This window comes from Filicampus tigris, chromosome 7 (assembly GCF_054856515.1).
Source record: "Filicampus tigris isolate MCC_2025a chromosome 7, RoL_Ftig_1.0, whole genome shotgun sequence".
NCBI classification, from domain to species: Eukaryota; Metazoa; Chordata; class Actinopteri; order Syngnathiformes; family Syngnathidae; genus Filicampus; species Filicampus tigris.
The window spans coordinates 22,350,027-22,373,094 of NC_141223.1; the positions used below are offsets into that span (position 1 = coordinate 22,350,027).

A 23,068-nucleotide genomic window follows, 5' to 3' on the forward strand; every position below is an offset into this window, starting at 1 on the left:
TGATTTGGGCTGAACAAATAAAAGTGGATTTGATTTTGATTTTTTATATCCCATTCATCAGAACTACATCCAGTTTTCTTTGGGTGGGCAGAGCGTGTCCGTGGGTGGGCACTGCCAACCCCTGTCCCCCCCTTCACCCCGGTAACACCCCTGCTCTTGCCCAAAGGTCAACTGGGATGGGCTCCAACTCACGGTGCAAAAAATGTAGTACAAGTATATCATTCATATCATTTTTACTGTATGCCCTTAGTAATTTCGTGTTGTTGGTGTGTAAATAGCAACTGTTTTCTGAATCTGAATGTATAGTTTTACCATTTTTTTTACTGGGCAAACAAAAAACAGAACGTCATGGAAGGACATGAAAAATTTCCGACTGGCGTGGTCCTGTGTAAAAGCTTGGTCCATTATGGACACAAATGGAGGAATTGTTGTGTAATTTGAGAATACTATGCCTCCAGTCATGTGTCTCCATATGCACCACATCCTGTTGCGATAATTTCCTTGTTTTGGAGTTAAGACTTAAAAAAACGGATTCCCTTGTAGATGAGATAAATACACCCTCTCGGGTTTGTGTTAACTTAACGCACCTAACCACAAGAAGTGTGTCCGATAGTGTCTGTAGGGGGAGATTTTTTGGGTAGTCTGGATATTTTTTGTGAACAAAGCAAGAGGACTGAAGCTTAAATTTAGCCGACAGTTCAGTCAAGGATGTTAAAGTACCATCATCATCATAAGGATCCTTACTAGCTACTATTGTTGAACTTCACTCAATAAACACGACGTTTATTAAGATTTCAATACTTTTACTTAACTAAACTGAGCAACCACCTGTTTGCCTTCCGCCATGACCAACTATTATCTCCCTTTCGCCCACACTGCCCATTACCAGACCTCTATCAGTTTGACAGTGGGGGGGGGGGGGGGGGGGGGGTGCTGTAATACAGTGAAATAATCCATCCGTCCATTATCTATACATCTTATCCTCACAAGGGTCGCAGGGAGTGCTGAGGCCTATCCCAGCAGTCTTCGGGCAGTAGGCGGGGGACACCCTGAATTGGCCGCAAGCCAATCGCAGGGCACACAGAGGCAAACAAACATCCGCACTCACAATCACACCTAGGGGCAATTTAGAGTGTCCAATTAACCTACCAAGCATGTTTTTGTAATGTGGGAGGAAACCGGAGTACCCGAAGAAAACCCACACACGCACGGGGAGAACATGCAAACTCCACACAGGGAGGCCGGGGCCGGGATCGAACCCACGACCTCTGGACTGTGAGGCGGACGTGAAAACCAATCGAGTGAAATAATACAATATATATTTATATTTCAAACAGAAACACAATGTTAACAACTCTGCCTCTGTCAGACCAAAGTTTAAAAGTACAATTCATGATAGATGATAGGCTATACCAAATTTATTTTGAACAACCTAACCAACCATGTCTGTATTACACATACTTTCCTCCATTCATTTGTTATAGTGCTTGTCCTAATTTGGGTCATGGGTGAGCTGAAACCCAGCTGACTTTAGGGGGAAAGTTAGGGCACACCATGGGCTGATTGCCATCCAGTCAAAAGGCATGTAGTCAAACAACCATTTATTACACGTACAGTATTACTTTGTGTGCAGAGAAAGCTTTAGTCAAGAATCCAGCCCTGTGACAAATCATATTAGATAGGGGTCTGCCTTAGAGTTTTGTGGTTCAAGGTTTGAATATCGGCTCCTAACCTGAGTGAATATATCTAGGTACAGTTGTACGCTACTGCAAACTACAACAGCAAAAATGCATCTACCCATTACATACATCCTACAGTTCTTTGACATAACCAATATGATTTCCCTACCCTTGGGGCAATCCTAGAACTGTTATTGAATAGCCAGTTAAGTGCACCGCAATAATAACCTCACGTCGCCTGTAATTCTAATTACAAAAGCTGTATCTGCCACACTAATGAATTACTGGCAAGCTTGTATTATCTCAAAAGGCTCATCAGGTTAGACTCATCCTCAACAATGGACTTCCCCAATAACTGCCTTCCCGCACAGATAAATTCCAATTCCAATCTTTCATCAGAAGACAAAAACATGACGTCCCCCCTTCGGGCAATGCATGCTATCTTTGCATTCGGTAGCTTGATATGTGATATAATACTGTTTGTAGCATTCTGTACAAGTTCTAACCAATTATCATTTATTTTTATAACCATCGTTGAAGAGGATTTACCAAGAAATCCTAGCACTCCATACATAAACTTACTTCTCTTCCTCACATATTTCACAAACATGTATTTTAGACTGAAGACTTTAAATTGACCAGTGGTGTGTAAATAAGAGTTGAATGAATCATTGTTTGTCTATCTGTGCACCGCAATTGCGAATTGACCAGTCTATAGGGTGTACCATGCAGCTGGGACAGGCTTCAGTTCACGTGCTACCCTGAGGACACACACCTTTGAAATGGGTGAATGTATGAATTACTTATGAGATGGTCCCATTAATATCTTCTTTTTATTCCCAATTTTATGTGACAAATGACAATATGCACTTTAATGGCTATTTTGTTTCAGAAGGCACTGCAGGTATTCTCAGTAGCGGGCTTCCATCGAACAGATTTCCATGTAAAAATAATGCTTCCAATCTTAATTGCATTTCCTTGTGGTGAAACGGCTGCTTTGACAAGAACAAGTTCTCGAATGAAAGCTCGCCTTTGTTGTAACATGGGCTCTTTTCATTTACTGTACATCGTGGTCAATAGTTTCATTTACTACTTGTCATGTAGCTTAACACATGCCATTCTGCATACATTTATATTTCAGTACAAAATCTGCATACTTTCATTGGAAAAATTTCGACATTTGATTCAGAAATATATTTAGGACTTTTATATTAGCTGCTTCAGTAAAGTAACTGATTATGTTGCAGCCACATATGGCCTACTTTGTCCCTAAACTGGCTCATGATCTCGGTGTTATATTTGACTCAACTCTGTCTTTTCAAATGCACATTAAAAATATTACTAGAACTGCATTTTCCCATCTCTGTAATATTGCTAAAATTCGTGCAATTCTATCGAATAGTGATGCTGATATTTTAATCTCGCCTCGATTAATTTAACATTTTGCTTTCTGGACTTGCATGTATAGTATTAAATGTCTGCAGCTAGTCCAAAATGCTGCAGCAAGACTCCCGACAAGGACGAGAAAATTCGATCATATTATTGGGCTCCCAGTCCACTTGAGATGCGATTTTAAGATTTTGCTACTTCCCTACAAAATATTGCACGGCTTAGCATCTTGCTATCTCGTCAAGATTTTAGATTTGGATTTCCACCTCTGGAGCCATTTACTCATGTCAATTAGGATGAAATATTTTATTGGTGATGGAAAAGCTGCGACGCATTCTGGACATAAAAAACTGCAACTGCATCTGTAAAATAAAGGGAAGATGGTATGACTTCTGCCAGAAGGTGCAGTTATTTGGTATGTCTAAAAAGATGCTGAAACCACCAATCGGAATGGACAAAGGTAAACATTGTTTTTTGGGATGCGATTTCAAGAAGGCTTTGCTAATAACCTGCAAAATATTGCACGGCATAGCACCTTCCTGTCTCGTCGACTTATTGATATCATATGTTCCAATCCAAAACCTTCGGTCACAAAATGCCGGCCTTTTAGTGATCCCGCGAGCCAAAAAGAAGTCCGCAGGTTCTAGACTGTTTTCTATTCGGGCACCAGTGCTTTGGCATGCCCTATCCATGGACATTAGAGGCGCTACCCCAGTAGAAATGTTTAAAACGCAACTAAAGACGTATTTGTACATTTCTGCATTTAGTTGAACTGTAACTATAATATATGTGTTAAATGTTACCCACTTGGCAGCCATTGCAGCCTGATCATCCTGGAAGGGGGATTCCCCATCTGTGGTCCCTTCTCAAGGTTTCTCATTTTTACCCAGATGTTTTTTTGTTTTGTTTTTCCTTGCCCTCTTGGGGGTTAAGCAGGGGATGTCATTTATATGTTGTAACTCTTTGAGACTTCCCTGTGATTAAGGGCTATATAAATAAATTTGTCATGACTTTGACATGAGCATTTACATTACCCAGAGTCTAGTAACTTAAAAACTTGACTTAAAAAAAGAGGAAATCAATGCACATATTTATCTTTTATGAATTTATGTTATATTTAATTAGATCATTAAATCAGTGTTTATCAACCTTTATTGAGGCAAGGCACATCTTTCACAACGGAAAATAATTCACGGCACACGACTTAGAAAAATGATTCAAAATGAGTGTATAAAAAGGTTGATTATGTAACTTCAGTCATTTAGTGGAAGAGCATTTCATTGTTCTGCCTGTTGCTATACATAGTTAGCATAGATAAATCAAACCCAAAAAGTTATTAGAAGGTTGTTTTTTTTGTCAAAATAATTGACATTGGGTACTTTTTGGTGGCACACCTGAAGACCTCTTGCGGCACGCTAATGTGCCACGGCACACTGGTTGAGAATCACTGCATTAAATATTTGGTTAATTAGTTCATTGTGAATATCCATCCATCCATCTTCTGTACTGTTTATTCTCATATGGGTTGCAGGTTGTTGTTGTAAATAATAGAATTAAAAAAATCTTTGTAAGATAAGCAATTTTAAATACACATTTCACAATTAATAATTGCTTAATAATTTATAATTTAATTAATTCGCCATAATACAGTATGGGCGGCACGGTGGTCGACTGGTTAGCACGTCTGCTTCACAGTTCAGAGGCCGTGGGTTCGATCCCGGCTCCGGCCTCCCTGTGTAGAGTTTGCATGTTCTCCCCGTGCCTGCGTGGGTTTTCTCCGGGTACTCCGGTTTCCTTCCACATTCCAAAAACATGCATGGTAAGTTGATTGGACTGTCTAAATTGCCCCTAGGTGTGAATGTGAGTGCGGATGTTTGTCTCTGTGTGCCCTGCGACTGGCTGGCAACCAATTCAGGGTGTCCCCCGCCTACTGCCCAAAGACAGCCGGGATAGGCTCCAGCACGCCCCGCGACCCTTGTGAGGAAAAGCGGTACAGATAATGGATGGATGGATAATACAGTATAAATGAAACATAATGATTTTTGGAAGAAACTATTTTAAACATTTTACATACGTATTTATTTATTTTTCATATAGGGACAAGCACTAAATAAAATTGATGGTTGGATTTGAATTCTTATTTTAAAGTTACTACTGGACCTTTTATTTTCAAGGGGTTACCATTAGATCTTATTTCGAAGCAGAAACGTATCCCGGAAGTCAATCGACGAACACCGTCCAACGTCACGAGTGCGGAAGTAAACCAGATTGTTCCAGCTCACATGGTAAAAAAATGGTCGCGCACGGGGAAAAACAACAAGGCCACAGGCCGGGCGTCTATAAGCAGAAAAACAAAGGCCACAAACATGGCAGGCATCGGACGAAAGGTGAAATTGAGAGAGAAAATAAAGGTGAGTGTAGTTTTATTTTGAATAAGACATTTACTAGCTGTCGTTAGCTTGGGTTGTAGCGGCTAACCAAACACGCGTGTTCATGTTCACGCCTCCACTTGACGCAATACAAAAACTATCGGAAAGTGTGCCTGTTTTAGGGGAAGAATGCCACTTGTCATAGAGATGTTGATCTAGCAATATGCGTAGTACTGTGCTTGTTGTTTACAGTGATTTAGAATGCTCACAATATTTACATATGGCATGCGATATGCAGTAATTACATAGTGGAAAGATCGGTTTCAGTAGTAGTAGTAGTAAAAACAGCTATTCTCACATTAGAAGCACATACATTGCATTTGTTTTTTATTTGATTGTGACAGTAGTATCCATGTCAAGTGTTGTCTTGAGGTTTCCCCACTGTGTCCAAACCATATAAACGATCTCTTACAGGAAGGGTGTCGGTGATAGCGCTCACTAAAAAACAGAGAAAAGAGCAACGGAAGATGGACAGAAAGAACAAAGCCAATCAACTACGCAAGAACAAGAGAGACGTGGTATTTACAATGCTAATCAATTAGGCTGCATTTGTACTGCAGGTCCACGTGCCCAATTCTGATTTAAAGTGGAAGTAAACCCCAAAATTTTCTTTACAATAGTATGTTCTATGCGCCTCCACTAATCAAAACACGGCATTCTGATTAATATTGCATTTGTGGAATATGAGGTAAGCAGCAGTGTTTCGCCATCTCAGGGGGCAGCCGTTTTGACATCAGAAACACATGCAGATAGCATGAAAAAAACTCCCAGGCATATATTCTTTATCCTGTGTGTCAAACAAAACATTTAATTTTGCATCTTAGATGCAATGTTGTTCTTCTTTGTTAACGTGTACGTACTGTACTATCCCTCTGGTGCCATGTCAGTTTTTCAGCCATGTTTGGAAGAGGACCGACAAGCATGGAATCATACCCGAGGAGATCCCTCCAAATCAGAATTGTGTCACTTTAACCTTTCAGTGTTAATCCATCTTAACACAAACAACAGCCTGTCAAGTAGTACATCTGAGTTGGAATATTTGTCACCATTCTAGGTCTTAACAGAGAAGCGGCGTTTAGGCAGCAGAGATGGTCCTCCTATTCTGGTTGCCGTGGTGTCTCTTCATGCCGCAGTCGACGCCGGCGCTGTTACCAAGCTGCTTCGTCAAGAGGCCGCAGGTGGCATTGTACACCAGGAGCAGTCTGTCAGTGGCGCCAGTGACAGTTTTGGACTGGTTGTGCCTCGTTTTAAACAGAGATTTACCTTTCTTAGAACCAACACAGGTAAGTGAATGCTTTTGGGTTCCAATCACTGTTCAGGTCGCCCTCCTGTCTGGAGTTTGCATGTGCGCTATGTCATCTTGTGGGTTTTCTCCAGATACTGTGGTTTCTATCCACATTCGAAATACATACAAGTAATAGTATTGTTAGAACAATACAACTCGTTAAATAGTCCATAGAACTGAATGTGAGTTTGAATGGTTATTTGTTTTTTGTAGGGGCGTAATGATAAATCTATTTAATCGATGTGTCTGCCAAGCATTGGACTGGTGCTGGCCGATGCTGGCCACACATCGACACAACATCATTTTTATTATTGATCGATTGAATCAATATTATTAACTAAATGATTTTGTTCTCAAAAATCCCAATGCCCTTTTATATTTTTCATTCAAGTTTGGATGTTATTTTTTTTGATAAACTTGCATTAGTTATTCACTCGTGCACGTCATTTGATCGGCGCCGGAGATTTACTTCATAAGCAACATAGACAACAGATAAAATATCAACATACAGTCGCTCATGGTGGTGAAGAAGGAGATTTTAAAGACAAAGCTATGCATTAGTTTCTGTGGAAACATTTTGGATTTTGCAAAAAAGGAGATGGCAACAAGCCTGTTGCCGTGTACTGGCAGTCCTCGAATTACAACGTACGCGACCTATGATGTTTCGACTTTACGACGCCCGTGCCTCCTCCTCCATTGCCCAGCACCATAGTGAATACGCTTACATGCAGTCAATATTCGGGTTAAAGTCAAAATTCGATTTCTGAAACATTCTGAATATCCCGTTTCGATGATTGAGCGGACAGAGTTGATAGAGTCGCCATGACTCAAATGTACGTCATTTCCGCATGTTACTTTCAACTGTCAACAAAACACTTGATATTCATGTCACTCACCACATGATTGAAGCAGCCAGTTTCCTCCACGCTCCAAAAGTGTGATTTTTATCTTGCGTCTCTGAGCTTGTTTACCACTTCTTGTGTATTTGCGGTGCACTTCCTGTACTACAAAGACCAGTATTCCTTGCGGTTGAGCATGCGCAGGGTGTCTCGATCGTGTCTGCGCGCTGGCAGTATTTTTGCCTTTTTCGCCCCCCTCTCATCCTTCTCCATCCACTTCTCAGCAGTAATGTTAAGTACAGCATCTTTTTTTATACAAAGTATTTTGACGTAAATTTCGACTTTAGCGGTGAAATCCGATATACGCGGAAATTCGTGTTACATCGCCAGTGTAGGAATGGAACTCATTCGTAAAATGAGCACTCCCTGTATAGCCTTTGCAAATGCTGAGTGAAATATAACAAGAACACGACTATTTGTCGACGCATCTTGGCCGTCGCCATGGCATCATAAACAGCAACAGACTTGAATGAATGAATCAGCGGCGGCTACCATCGTGGCAAGGACAAAAAAAGGTGTTGCTGCCTTATTTATTCAAAAACTCAAATCCTAAATCTCCTTGTGCCCAAATAATTACTTACTATTGTGGAGAAATATCTTGCTGCCATACCATGTACAACAGCTGATACTTTTGAAAAAGAATATTGTCGGCCACATAGCACAATTGCCTAAGTCATACTTCAATGTTTTGGGAAAACAAGAAAAACATAATTTTTAGAATGCAGTAATCCACATTGGTATTATTACTTTTTCCTTCCGCTAACTTGTTCACCCATCTCGTTAAAGTTTTTGTTAAAATATCCTTTAAAAAAGTCTGTTGTAAAAATGTTTTCTTTTTTTTGCCCAAAACATTGACTTCAGCAATTACGCTTTGTGGCCAACGATATGCTAGCCTTTGGCAAAATTGTTTACTGTTATATACAGTTTTTCTTTATAAAGAGCAATCACAGAAGCAGGTTAATTTCATGTGAAAATATCAAAATTCAATACTTTTGTACATAAATGATATACAATATTAACCCAAGAGCAAATGGTTTGATGCAAACAACAACAAAAAAGCAACAGTTCTCTTCTTGTAATGCAGTACTCCACCATAGGGTGTGACAGAACTTACTCTAGCTTTACAATTTTTGACGTTACTTTAAAACATCTTGCGGGATAAGTTGTGTGGAAATCTGATAAAAAAAATATTTTAAAAAATTATACTAAGAATACTTTTTGGGAATCCTTATTTAATAAATAGACACTGTCATCAGAGTTGGGTATTTTCACATTGTTGAATATACAGGTACAGATTGTTGATTAACGGTGTTAAGCTGCCTTCCGCGTTGTTCTCAGCATTGACTTGAAGCTTGTGTGTGTTCTTTCTGCCCAGATGACATACATTCACTGCTCGATGTAGCAAAGATGGCAGATAGCCTTGTGTTTGTGCTGGATTCTGCTGAAGGCTGGGACAGCTATGGAGACTACTGTCTTTCCTGTCTATTCGCCCAGGGCCTCCCTAGCTATGGTAAGTTTAACCCTTGCAACTAGTGATGGGATGATGATATTGTATTGACACATTTAAAAAAAAAACTGTCGACAATGTACTGACACGGTAAGAGTTGCACTGAGTCGACTGCTCAATTATTTGAACGAAGTTACGCCGCTCGCTCGCTCAACATGAGTATGGCACACGGCCGCCGGGCCCGCACGCATCCTCCTTTGCTGCTGCTTCTTCGTTGTTTTAAATGCTTCTTCTTCGTTGGTTTAGCAGCTTCATGTTGGAGGCGGATAAGCGTTGCCTACTTCATGCACCATGCCATGATCAAGTTTTTTTTTTTTTTTTTTTTTTTTTTTACTGAACATGTTATCGAAGGCATTTTCTATTTATATCGATCATGTCAATCGCGACGTATATTGATATTGAACTATCGGTCCAGCCCTATAAACATTTTCTAGAATGATCCATGAGTGGAAGCAAAGCAAAAATCCAACAGGCAGAGATACAGAACATTAGTTTAATCTCCATCCAACAAACCCACAACATGCCGATGCAGTTTATTTCCTTATAAACAATGTATGATGACATTCATTGTTTACAATGACTTCCTGTATCATTCACAACATTTTTTCGTAACGCGATACGTGTTTTCACACTTGTGCACTCGTCGAAGTGCTGACGCACCATTGTTGACTACTTAAAACTGGCACATTTCATCTTTGTGTTTTATTGACTTCCAATGCTAATAACCTGCTTTGTCCCCCTCACCCCCCCAAAAAAAATCCACACCTTGGTAGCTCTTGTGTGTCAGGGCGTTTCTGACCTCCCGGTAAAGAAGAAGGTGGATTGCCGCAGGGCACTGTCCAAAGTCACAGAAATCCGCTTCCCCGAGGCTCGTCTCTTCCCTCTGGACACGGAGCAGGATGTCATCCTTCTTCTCAGACATTTGGGCACGCAGAGACAACGAAAGTTGGGCTTCCGATCCAGACGCTCCCATCTCGTAGCCCAAAGTGTCACTTTCACGCCCAACGGCGCCTCTGCCCAATGCCCACCAGGTGGTCCCGCCGGCCTCGGCACCCTCTGTGTTTCCGGCTATGTCCGCGGGCGTCCTCTCCGAGTGGATAGGCTAGTGCACATCAGTGGGCACGGAGATTTTCAGCTGAGTCAGATAGACGCTCCGATGGACCCACTTCCCTTAAACACAACTGCACCCAGACCAGCCAAGCCCGGCAAGGGTGGAGAGGTTGACATGATGGTAGGATTTTCTGAAAAAGTGACTGCTAAGAATAACTCTTTGGGTAGCTATTTTGCTTGTGTTTGAATTTTTTATTTATGTTCTTTTTTGCAGGATGGTGATGAAGCAGGGGCCCCTGTGCGGGTGCTGATGAAAGCAGACCCCTCTTGCAGGGAAAGCCTGAAAGCTGAGGCTGAGGTGGACCCTATGGATGCAGAACAAACGTGGCCCACAGAATCAGAGTTGCTTGAGGCTGAAGGTACAAAATAAAACGATAGCTGGACTTTCATTACAGTTGATAACAGTTTTTTCAGCAAAGTAAAGCAAAACGATATTTCTACATTTCGATAAAGTGCAATGTCTACTTGTCGGTGTTTCCATTGCCAACCAGAGTGCTTGGCTTCTGAGGTGTAAGTCTCGTAACGTCCAGTCTCATGAGTTCCCCTAATTCTCATAAAATCTCACAAAATGTTCTCGCGAAAAGTTTGTTTACGGAAGATGGACGCCGAGACTTGTTTGCAAAACCTCCAAGGTGTTGTTACGATCACTTTGGTTGCATCTAGTGCTGTTGCCTTGACTGTTTTAAAGGAAGGAAGGAGATGACATGAATCCAAAGATAAGAGGAATGTTAGTCATGTGAACTGCCACGTACGCGGGCGTGCGGGGTCACATGACAAGTGGAAACGCGAAAAATGTGTTTACATTACAGCTTTGCAATAAACTTCCACATCGACACATCTAAAAAAAAAAAACGGAAACCCAGCTAATCACTAAAATGTGTATTAGGAAGGTTAAGGTTTGTGCCCCAATCAGAAAATCCACAAGTGGATTATATTTGATTTTGGTGTATGATGGAACCCATCAGTGAAACACCTCTAAGCTTGAGAACTTAAGTGTGCCTCTAAAGTTCATTAGTAGAGAACTTGATATACTAGCTCGGTTCAACAAGTATCAAAAGGTAATTTTTGTGTTTTATTTTGTCTTTGGCTATTTTCCAACACTTATTCCAATTGAAAGCTTGTCCTTAAAAGAAACAGATGAGAAGAGTAAACACAAGAATTCACATTGTTAGTAACACTCCCGTGTCACTAAACTACTGTAACTCATTTTTGTATTTGTGTGGTAATTAGTGTTTTAACCCAAACATATTTTTTTCAAGGATATGTTCCCTGCAGGCCCACTAGTTGAAACACGTCATATGAGTTAAGCAGCAAAATCCACCCGTTTTTAGCCATCTCAGGGGGAAGCCATTTTGTCACTTCTATCGACTGAAAGTGACATCACAACTGCTAAAGGCTCGGGTATCGACCAATCTCGGTTCACCTGTTTTCGGAAGCTGAGCCATGATTGGTCGTTACCTGAGCCCTGAGCATCTGTGATGTCCGTCCCCTGAGATGGCTAAAAACGGGTGGATCAACTCTTATTCCACAAGTGAAATATTTATCAGAATGCCTCGTTTCAACTAGTGGGCTTGTATGGAGCATATTCTTAAAAAATAATATGTTTGGGTTAACTTGAAGCAAACTAAATGCTGCATAAAGTTGAGACTTGCTGTTCAGTAAAACCTAAATTGGTATAACAGAATGTCAAATAATTCTGTTATCTGCACTAATAAAAGTCTTAGGATGGCAGGAGTTCAACCTCGGAATGAATTCTTTTATGCAATTTCAATTGTATCCTATGAGAAAATTATTTTATGAAGTTCCACTGTATTTGATTGCAATGAAATTGGAAAATGTAGTTTTTTATCTGAACAACAATAAAAGGGAACAATACATGCATAAACAACCTGAATGGCAACTCATTACCAAAAAAAAAATCAACTATACTACGTAACAATAGTTCACATTTAATTGCTGTCTTTTAGAGGCCAGAAAGAGCAAACGTGTGATGAAAGTTCCAAAGGGAACGTCCGACTACCAGGCAGCATGGATTGTGGATAATGACGAAAACGGTGACTCGGAGGACGAAAGCAGCGAAGACGATGACTGCGATGATGACATGATGGATGAGGCCCCTGACGGGAACGACAACGACTCACAGGTAATGGTGTCCTTGGTTTATTTACAGCATAGACATCAAATAAAAAAATCAAATATAAGCCCTATTTTAGGGACACTGAAATGGTGACATTTGCCACTTTTTTTGGTTCCATGTTTGTTTATTTTGTCTTCAACTTTGTGACGTTTTGAGTGGCTAGCATGTTGCCGTGCATACGTGACCCACGCTTGGTGCACCTTGCGTTGCCAAACTGCTGCTAGTTTGTTTATGCAAGCGTCTGCCGCAGCAAGCTACAGGCCACAACAATAGTGCTTTGGCGCAGGGGTCCCGAGAGGACCCTTACTTTTTCCTGCTCGACGAACACAACTCACTTCCTGTCTGGACACGGGTAGGCGAAGACGAGGCGGGGGGGGGGGGGGTGCGGCGTCGCCCAAATTATTTATTTTCAACTTGGCTTAAAAGGACTCAAAAGAAAAATCGCTTGCACATGTTTGATGTTGAAGTTCACACACAGAAATATGTGTGAGTAACAATAGGGTTCTTCAAATGCTGGATGTTTTTCTTTTCTTGGTGCAGGAATGTTGGGGAAAAATTGGATCAAACCACCTGCTGTGTCCTGATGTGATTTGTCATTACAGGCTGGCACTTGAATGCATGATGGCTGCTAGTTTTCATCTTAGGCAAGGCAAGGCAGCTTTATTTATATAGCTTATTTCAGACACAAGCTAATTCAATGTGCTTCGTATAATTAAAAGTTAAAATCAAGGGAAATTGCGGACTTCGTCCCTCCATTTCACGTCGGTGGTGTATGTACAGGACAATGAAAATAGAGGAACGTACTGACTTATCGGCAGTGTAAATACGGGGCTATACCTCTTAATGTGAAAAATTGCTAGTTTGACTTTGTACTACTATTTCGTGCCAGTGTCGTTCATGCAGGACAGCGACAGGAAGGGGCTTAATTCAGTTTAATTGACACAGTCATAGGTATTCATAATACGTTTATTGTTTTGTTTGTAGATTGTATATTAGCTCATGTTCTTACCACTTAGTCTGTATTTTGTCTTCTTTGTCTACCTCTTTGTTCAGGATGCAGGTTCAGACCTTGCCTCAGAAGAGGAATATGAAGGAGAAGAGGAGGAGGAAGAGGAAGAAGAATTGTGCTCCACAGAGCGAGCGGGAGCCGACCAGCGCTACGACGAACACATGGATGAGGTGGAGGAAGAGGAAGGTCTCAAACGCTACCGCGAGGCGCGAGCCAATGAGATGTTCCCTGACGAGGTGGACACTCCCCTTGACGTGGCCGCCAGAACGAGGTCCGTTCTGATGTTTGATTCTGTCTGTGTAATCTTTCTTTGCACATTTGGGGGTTTCGCGGTTTTTAAATCTGTCAAACACTGGTGAAAAAAAAATTCTGCCATGTAAAATTAGGATTTGACTTCTCATGAAAATAGAATAGGGATTTATCCTTTTAAGAGATCCCTTCCATGCACCTTGCATTACTCATTGTGTTCTTTCTTTACCCACTGCTATTGCAATGAATAGTTCATTTAAATACAATTCTATGTAGTAGGTCCAACAGATTTCGGCTGATTGAATCGCTATTATGGCCCTTAAACATTGGCCAAATGGCCGATATTTGCTGATGGTTTTTACCTTAATATAATCTACCCATTTCCGGTAGTTGTATACAAGTAGCACTGGTATTAGAACTGTCCCAAATAATTATTTTTCTCACGGTTAATCTATCGTCTATTTTTTCCGATTAGTCTAACAATTAATTTTTTAACTAATCCAGAAATTTTTGGGTTCACGATTATTAATTTACAAAACCACTTCTGAACACTTTTAAAGTTCTTTGTTTATTAAAGTAAAAAAACAACAACTTTGAAATTGAATGAACACTCATGTCTCTTTTAGGCAAGCATCATGATGTGTGAACTTGAACATCTGTCCGCTTTTTAGCTGTTTCGTGGTGCCGCTCTCCTCTTCTTTGCCCTGAACGCACGATCTGGCGGCGCCGCCATTTCTGCTGTTCTCCTTTTTGAAATATATTTTTATTTAATTAATTTTTTTCTCCTTTCTTTCTTGTCTGCTGTTCGCAATTGTTTGCAACTGCCGGTATGCACGTGTTGATGTATTTACATCATCGACACTCAACCGTATGTGCGTGCCGACGTATTTACGTCGTCTGTGACGAGCTCTAACTGGTATCATTATTTATTGCACATAAATCTATACCACAACCATGTATCCTTAAATATATAGTATGAAATTTGTTGATAAGGTCATTCTATCGAGCTGTCATTCAAAACAAAGCAAATCTTAATTTTTCCAAACAATGCTTCGGTCAGCAATGCGAGTTGTGCAAGGAATTCACCTGCATTTCACTATTTTACACACAACCTACAAGTCACAAAAGTGTGAAAAATAAAAACAGTGCAATATAAATCATATGAAATGAATAAATGTGACACACAAACAACTGGTAACACAAACACATTTGACAAGGATTCATGTCCTTATAACTTCATTAATTAAATGCATTCTGGGAACTTGAAAGTAATTGTCGTTGAAATGCATTGGGGTGGCGAGGGGGGGTTATTTTATGCAATATTTTTCAATTAATCGGCCGGTTACTTGGTAATTAGTATTTTTCATCTGCCAAAAATTGGCATCTGCCTCCAAGAAGAAGTAGTAGTAATCATTTTGGGTATGTTCAGTTTATCTTTGTTTTTTGCCAAACCTGTGATTAAGAAGCTAAGAAATTGATCTTAAATGCGGTTTAAAAGTGCTTGATGTGATCATGTTTAGCATCACTGTTCTCATTCCAGGTTCCAGCGATACCGGGGTCTTAAAAGTTTCCGCTCTTCCCCCTGGGATCCCATGGAGAACTTGCCTCACAACTATTCGCGCATCTTCCAGTTCCAGAGCTTCGAGCGCACCCGCCGCCGTATCCTGGCTGAAGCCGCCAAAGAGGAGGAAGGCGCCATGGTAAAACCTTTGCACTTTGACGTACCATGAGGTAAACTAATTCCAAGTGAGACAGAATGGTGGTTGTAGTTCAAATCTCAAAAACAGACGCGGTGGAAATTTAAGCATGGTTGGGATTCCATAACCGTGAATCGAGTGGCAACGGGACCAGACCGTCACTCCGGTTTTCCCGAAATGGTTCAGATTTTAGCATGTTGGTGATGAATTTCGATTCCTAATTAGCCGTGCGGAAGAAGTACGAACGAAGTAGAAGTAAAAAAATGTGTGCCGCCGAAGCTGCATTGCGAGTGCAATTAATTACCACGTGCACTTGATTCAGAACCGTTTGATTAATGTAGATATTTTTATTTTTTTTAAATATTCATCGGAAAAAATAAGCCCTTGAGCTATATTTGGAAGCGCAACCCCAAACTCAACATTTTGTTATCATTTTCACTTCAGGTCAGCGGTGGGCAATCGCTTTAGAATATGGAAAATAAATAAAACATTGTGGTCCTCCATTACTTGTGGTCTCATTTGTTGAATCTGACATCTTAAGTCACCTTAAAAAGATGCTAAAAGGTCTTTTAATGTGGATACTTACTCAACACTTTATGCTGTGCAGGTGGGCTGGTACGTCACACTCCATGTCAGTGATGTGCCTTCCTCGGTGATGGAGAGCGTGCAGGCAGGCAGGCCGCTGGTGCTGGTGTCCCTCCTCCCCCATGAGCAGAAGGTCCCGGTGCACCTCACATTTCAAACAAAAGGTCATTTAAAAACCGCTTGAACTTGTTTCCTTTATTAACCCTTAGATGTCAGTGATGCACCTGTTGGTGAGGAGGCACCCCAGCAACGCAGAGCCCATCAAGTCCAAAGAGGAGCTGGTGTTTCACTGCGGATTTCGGCGGTTCAGGGCCTCGCCCATCTTCTCTCAGCACACCTCGGGTATGTGGATATATATGGATATGTGATGGAGGGTGCACTTATACCTTCTTCACACTCTACGACCGTTCAAGATAACTACTGAGGGATTAAATGATTGTGTTTGCTATTCAGCGGACAAGCACAAGATGGAGCGCTTCCTCAGGCCGGACGCCCCCTCTGTGGTGTCAGTGTACGCTCCCATCACCTTCCCCCCAACAGGAGTCCTGCTCTTCAAACAGAGAGATGATGGTGAGATCAGCAGAAATATTGAAAAAAAAATACAGTGGTACCTCTACTTACGAAATTAATTGGTTCTGGAAGAAATTTCTCAAGTAGAAAATTTTGTAAGTAGAGACGTGTTTTCCATGTAAATGCCCTAATCCGTTCCAAGCCCCCCAATATTCAGACATAAATGTTTTATAAAGCATAAAAAGGCATCAAAACATGTAACAAATACATGTTACAATTAGATTATTGCACAATAAATGAGGGTTGTGCATAATGTAAAAAAAAACAAAGAATAGAGTAAAGAATAAAAATGATGGTCGTTTACCTTTTAATTGCCGTCCTCATCGCTTTTTGCCCTCTTTGGTTCATGTTCTCTCTCAGAAGTGGTTTTTGCCTGGCGTTTTGTAAAGAACTGATTTAATCATGTGGTGACTGTCGCTACATTACGGTCATATTCTTTGGCGAGATCAACCAAACGAATCCCCTTTTCATTCTTTTCTATTATCTCTTGCTTTGTTTGTATGGACATAAAAATCTGTTTTCTCCTTCTTTTTTTTTTCTTTTCCTCATTTCTAATTCACGTCAAATTATCGGAACACCTCATGGCCCGAGGGGCGAATGACGAGGACGCTGCATAGACATATCTATCACATATATATCGATCTATCTGTCTATCTACACACACAGACACAAATGGTAGAGGTCCCTCCTAGCCAATGGGATGCCAGAAAGATGCTAGGTAATAGCCAATGGCAGAGCAGCTATGAGTCTGTTGCGTTCAGGAAACTCTGGAGCTGCGAGTAGCAGCCGTTACTGCGAGTAGCAGTCCATACTTTTACCTTTCGTATCCTGAAATTTCTTTCGTAACGAGAGGCAATATTTTCCTGTTGATGCGTTTCGTAACTTGAAAATTTCGTATGAAGAGACGTTCATAAGTAGAGGTACCATTATACAATTTTGATTTGACTTGTTTCAAATTTTATTTGACTTGTTTTGTATAAATTTGCTACTCTGTTCCCGCCAGCGAATTACTGTGGCAGCCCTGTATGGGACAAGCCGAAAGTCACTTTCTAGTCTTGTAAATGTATACATTTACAGTGGGTATGGAAATCTTTCGCTTTCTGTGCCATTGCAGCTATTTGCCAGAATCATAAAAGTTCATTTTATTTCTTCATTTATTTCTCATTAACGTACACTCAGCAGCCCATCTTGACAGAAAAAACCCCCGGAAATGTAGACATTTTTGCAAATTTATGAAAAGAGAAAAAAAACTGAAATATCATATGGTCGGGGTGGGAATCTATGAGTACCTCATGATTCCATCCGATTTTGATTCAGAGGCCCACGATTCAATTGATTTCTGATGCAGAGGCCTACAATTTGATTCGATTCCGATTCCACAGCATCACTACAATGGCTTACATTATATAGTTCATCGAAAACACCGGTACTTTTTTTTTAATAACAATTTTAGAACTCAAGGAACAGCAAGGATTTATATTTCACACTAACTTTTATTAATGTGGCAAGGCAACTTTGTTTACGTATGTCAACACAAATTTCAGTGCCAATGACAGCATTTGTTGTAACAAATGAAACTAAATATCCAAACTTAATCTGATTTAGTGTAAACTGTATTTTAATACTTGAAAATGCAAAATGCATCATCTGATTGACATTACTGTGTAATTTAGCAATAAACGCTGCTTTTATTTAACCTAATGTAGCACCTGGTGTAGTATATTTTCTTTTAAATTGTATTGCAATTGGTTATGTTGGACGTGATATTGTGCAGTGCAGCAGAGGGCAGTGTTGAACCCTGAAAAAGGACGGTTGGCCTAGTGAACGAGAGAGTAAGAATCTCCCTTTAGCAATCGTAGGAGAAGAGCCTTGCTGATAGGTAAAGTAGAATCCAAAGTTCACTGTCTATCACTGCAGCCCTCCACCAGTCAGGTCTTTATGGCAGAGTGGCCCGACGGAAGCCAGGAATCTCCTCAGTGCACGACACATGAAAGCCCGCATGGAGTTTGCCCAAAAACACACGAAGGACTCCCAGACTACGAGAAATAAGATGCTCTGGTCTAATGAGACCAAGACTGAACTTTTTGGTGTTAATTCTAAGCAGTATGTGTGGAGAAAACCAGGCACTGCTCATCACCTTCCCAATACAATCCCCACAGTGAAACACGGTGGTGGAAGCATCATGTTGCGGGGGTGTTTTTCAGCTGCAGGGACAGGACGACTGCTTGCAGTTGAAGGAAAGATAAATACGGCCAAGTACAGAGATATCCTGGAGGAAAACCTCTTCCAGGGTGCTCAGGACCTCAGACTGGGCCCAAGTTTCACCTTTCAACAGGACAATGACCCGAAGCACACAGATAAAATAGCGAAGGCGTGGCTTCAGAACAACTCTGTGACTAGCCCAGCCAGAGCCCTGACCTAAACCCGATTGAGCATCTCTGGAGAGACTTGAAAATGGCTGTCCACCAGCGTTCACCATCCAACCTGACAGAACTGGAGAGGATCTGCAAGGAAGAATGGCAGAGGATCCCCAAATCCAGGTGTGAAAAACCTGTTGCATCATTCCCAAGAAGACTCATAGCTGGACTAGCTCAAAAGGGCGCTTCTACTCAATACTGAGCACAGGGTCTGAATACTGAATTCTGTTTTAATAAATATGCAAAAATGTCTACATTTCACTTTTTTTGTCGAGATAGGGTATTAATGAGAAATAAAATGACCTTTTTTGATTTTGGCAAATGGCTGCAATGTGACAGTGAAAAGATTCAAGTTGTCTGAATACTTTCCGTACCCACTGTGTGCACGTGTAACGTACACATTTTACCAGTAAAAACAGAAATATATATTTCTCTATGCGGGCCTTCATGAAATATATATTTCTGTTTTTACTGGTAAAATTTGTACTTAATTCTTGTGTAATTATACCTTTATATCTTTATTAATGTAAAACGGAGAACGTTTGTTATACGACAACATAATTCCTGTCAAGTCATGACTTTCTTAATTCTGCTTTTTTTTTTTTTTTTTTTTTTGTTCGTGTAGGCGTGCAGGACCTGGTGGCTACTGGCAGCCTGCTCAGTTGTGACCCTCAACGCGTTGTGCTCAAGAGGATCGTGCTTAGCGGACACCCGTTCAAAATTAACCGGCGCTCTGCCGTCGTCCGTTACATGTTCTTCAACAGAGGTGAGCCTTCATTACTTCCTTGACATGTCTTCTGCTCCGTGTCTCTTGAATGACCTCTTTCGTCTCTGTTGTGGGCTAGATGACATCATGTGGTTCAAACCTGTGGAGCTGCGCACTAAATGGGGTCGCAGGGGCCACATCAAGGAGACGTTAGGTAAGAAAAATCCCAAAACGATCATTCACAGCAACATTAAAATCTAGAACTACGTAGTATCTTTTAAGGTAGTATGTATGTATGCATGCATGTAAACGTATTTCTTTTAATTTTTTTATTTTTAAAGGAACACACGGTCACATGAAGTGCGTGTTCGATGGTCAGCTGCGTTCTCAAGACACGGTCCTGATGAACTTGTACAAGAGGGTCTATCCTCGTTGGACGTACGACCCCTTCGTGCCCTTGCCTCTGCCTTGGTTTAAACGGGAGTCGACGGTGGACCTGCAGGACTTGGATATGGAATAGCGTGAGAGAACGGATACATGATTGGTATTGAATAAAATTAATTGACGACTCCATGCATTTTGGTGCTTATGATTGGGATACACAGTAAGTCCCTAGGTCACGGTTTTTCATTTGATTGTGCTTTTGTGTTAGTGTAGATTGTGGCTTTACTACTGCGTTACTTAATGTCCTAATTTGGTGACGTCACCGCCAAAGGAATGAAGTTCTGTCGTAAACCGAAGCCCGCACACCTTTTTGATTTGGTACTGTAGCCTTTAGATTGCTATAGGGGTTTTGGCCACTAGATGGCAGCAATGTCTAAATCTTCCAGAAATAAATACAATACAGTACACTATAGTAATATGTTTTGCCTGACAGAAGGGGGACTTTAATTTTCATAATGGTGTTTTCAAAATATATTAATATGAGGTTGTTCACATAATGCATTATTGACACAGTATTACATCAGGTAAAAATAATTTGTATATTAATGCAACTATGGACCACTACTAAAATGTTTAACTGCAAGTATAATTCTGTTATCAGCACAAATTTTCGCAAAAAATATTGATTTCTATTATAACTATACTTTATACTGTATGTGTAGCTTTTTACTGGTAAAGATTTGATGTTATTTTAATTAAAATGGCCAATAACTTAATTCTTTCTTTTAAAAACATGTTTGTAAAAATTTGGAGATAAATGCTCATCGAATACTGGTCCAAATAGAGGAATGGACATTATTCTAAGGGGAAAAAAAAAGATTTTATTCGCCTAAAGTGTCTATCTCTTTAAAATGTTTTGTTTTTTTCTGGAAATATAAGGACACATTTTTGTTGAAATGACCACTTGTAACGTTTTGTTTTTTATCATGATTATCTCTTGTGCAGGTAATGTTTGTTATTTTCATAAAAATAATCACATGTAAAAACAAACATTGCATGATGACCATACTCTTCAACTTTTGACATTATTCGCAGAGAAACCTTTTTCTTATTTCTCACAATAGTAAAATTAACTTACATTTTTTTGCAAAGTGAATTTTTTCTTGCAATAGTGCATTATCCTCATAAATATACCACTTCTTCATAACAGTACTTTTTACTGGTAAAATCTTGACACTTCTCTCACCGACCAACATCTTTAAAATCAATTTCTTTTTTAAACAGCTGTTCATCTGAATTCACAAATGCACCTCGGCGTTTTTGTATAGTGTATTTAATCACTTGTCCCTTTAGAAATTGGATACGGTATGAAACAATAGTCTAAATATGTGAGAGGGATGGAAAAAGCCTTCCTTTTTTTCCCCTCAACGTATCACTGCCTTGCTAAGAAACCTGGCACCTCCATTAGACCCAAGTGAACACTACTTCTTCTGCGCACATCCTTTGAGCTGACTTACTGAAAAATTAAAGTGGTGTGCCCCCAAAAAATCTGGTTTGAAGTGTGGCTAGCCCCTCATTTGACCTGATTGAGTCCCTTATTTACTGCACAGTTCACAGCCTCATTGTTGCTGTCAAGACAGAAGGCCCTCAAAAAATGCTCCGCAGTTTTCTTTTTTTTTTTTTTTTTTTGTAATAGGGGAAATGGTTGATTTATGGATCTCAGTATTTATCGCAAATCTCAGCCCCCCCCCCCCCCCTTTTTTTTTTTTTTTGCATGCTTGCAGAAACATGATTCATCCCGGCGGGCATGCCAAGATGTCTGCATGAGCAAGCACAGGGCGAAGATATTGAAATGGAGGCAATGTGATACAAAGTAGAGCAAAAGTTCACCTTGTGCTTTTTACATTTTTTTTTTACTTTATTAATATATTAGAAAAGAGAGCCAATACACACTTGGGTGATGTATCATACTTTTTTGGATGAGCCAGCTTTTTTGTGCCAACACTCACTTTATTTCCTACGTTTTGCAAGAACGCGGTGAACGACGATACGTGTGTGTTGTACGCACTCTTGTTCAAGGTCACGGTGAGGGAAGGTGCAATTCAATATCCCCTAAATACAGTAACATACATAGCGTACGCGCCAAAGGCCAACACAGTTGACTTCCATCTTGTTTTTCCCATAGGAAATCATGTAAAGTGAATTAATTTGTTCCAGGCGCAAACTGTCACCATCATATAACCTCAACTGTACAGGCAACAGTTGAAGTAACATTTGTAGTGATTCAGTTGAAATGTATTGCACATAAAGGGGAATAATAAATTGTACCTAAACTGCTCTTAACGATAAATATATGCAACTTTGTGGTAACTAGTGGTACCCATACAACACTTAGAGAATGACTGCCTGAACTGCTCACCGAGCTGAGGTCGTGCAAGATTTTCGGAGGTATACTCATTAATCAAGCTACAATAAAGTAAAACTACTCACCTTTTGAAGTTAATGATATACAATGTATTGTATTGCTCACATTGTTCAGGAAGTGTCTATCGTATGTTACAAAAAGTTCAATTCCCTGTTTTATGGTTATCCTCACCCTTTTCTTTGTTATTACTGTGGCCTTTTTTTTTGGTGCGCCCCCCCAAAAAAAAAGCCAAAGAAAAAGCTTGTGGAGTCAATAAATTATTGGTTAACTCATTCACTGCCGTTGACGAATTTACTTGTCTTTTGACAGTCCATCCATTCAATCCCAGGAATTTATTTATAGTTTTTTCAAATATTTTCAAACGTTAAGGTAAACGAGGGTCTGAAAATATCCTTCAGGGAATGAGTTAATTACCCTGGTCAAAAATGTTTTACTAAAGATGCTAAATTAAACATTTTAGATTCAGATTTTGCCCTCATATTTTCTCTCGCACAGCAGGTTTTATCATAATAATCATCATAATAATCAGAGATGGGCATTTATCAATGCTTTGGTCTGTCTGTGAGGTCTCATCAGTATTTAAGGCCTGCC

The 23,068-nt window shown here is 40.3% G+C and overlaps 1 protein-coding gene across 1 annotated transcript; it reads left to right on the top strand.

Moving 5' to 3' along the window:
• The first annotated feature begins 5,282 nt into the window (after window positions 1–5,282).
• On the top strand, window positions 5,283–22,753 carry tsr1 (TSR1 ribosome maturation factor). The gene is made up of 15 exons (XM_086036746.1): window positions 5,283–5,479; window positions 5,912–6,015; window positions 6,552–6,780; window positions 9,057–9,191; window positions 9,962–10,419; window positions 10,513–10,657; window positions 12,266–12,441; window positions 13,489–13,715; window positions 15,234–15,393; window positions 15,998–16,108; window positions 16,185–16,317; window positions 16,429–16,545; window positions 19,588–19,728; window positions 19,808–19,882; window positions 20,010–22,753. Exons 1-15 carry the CDS (start codon window positions 5,362–5,364, stop codon window positions 20,186–20,188), a joined length of 2,508 nt encoding a protein of 835 aa, XP_085892872.1. The 5' UTR covers window positions 5,283–5,361; the 3' UTR covers window positions 20,189–22,753.
• Window positions 22,754–23,068: the final 315 nt, after the last annotated feature.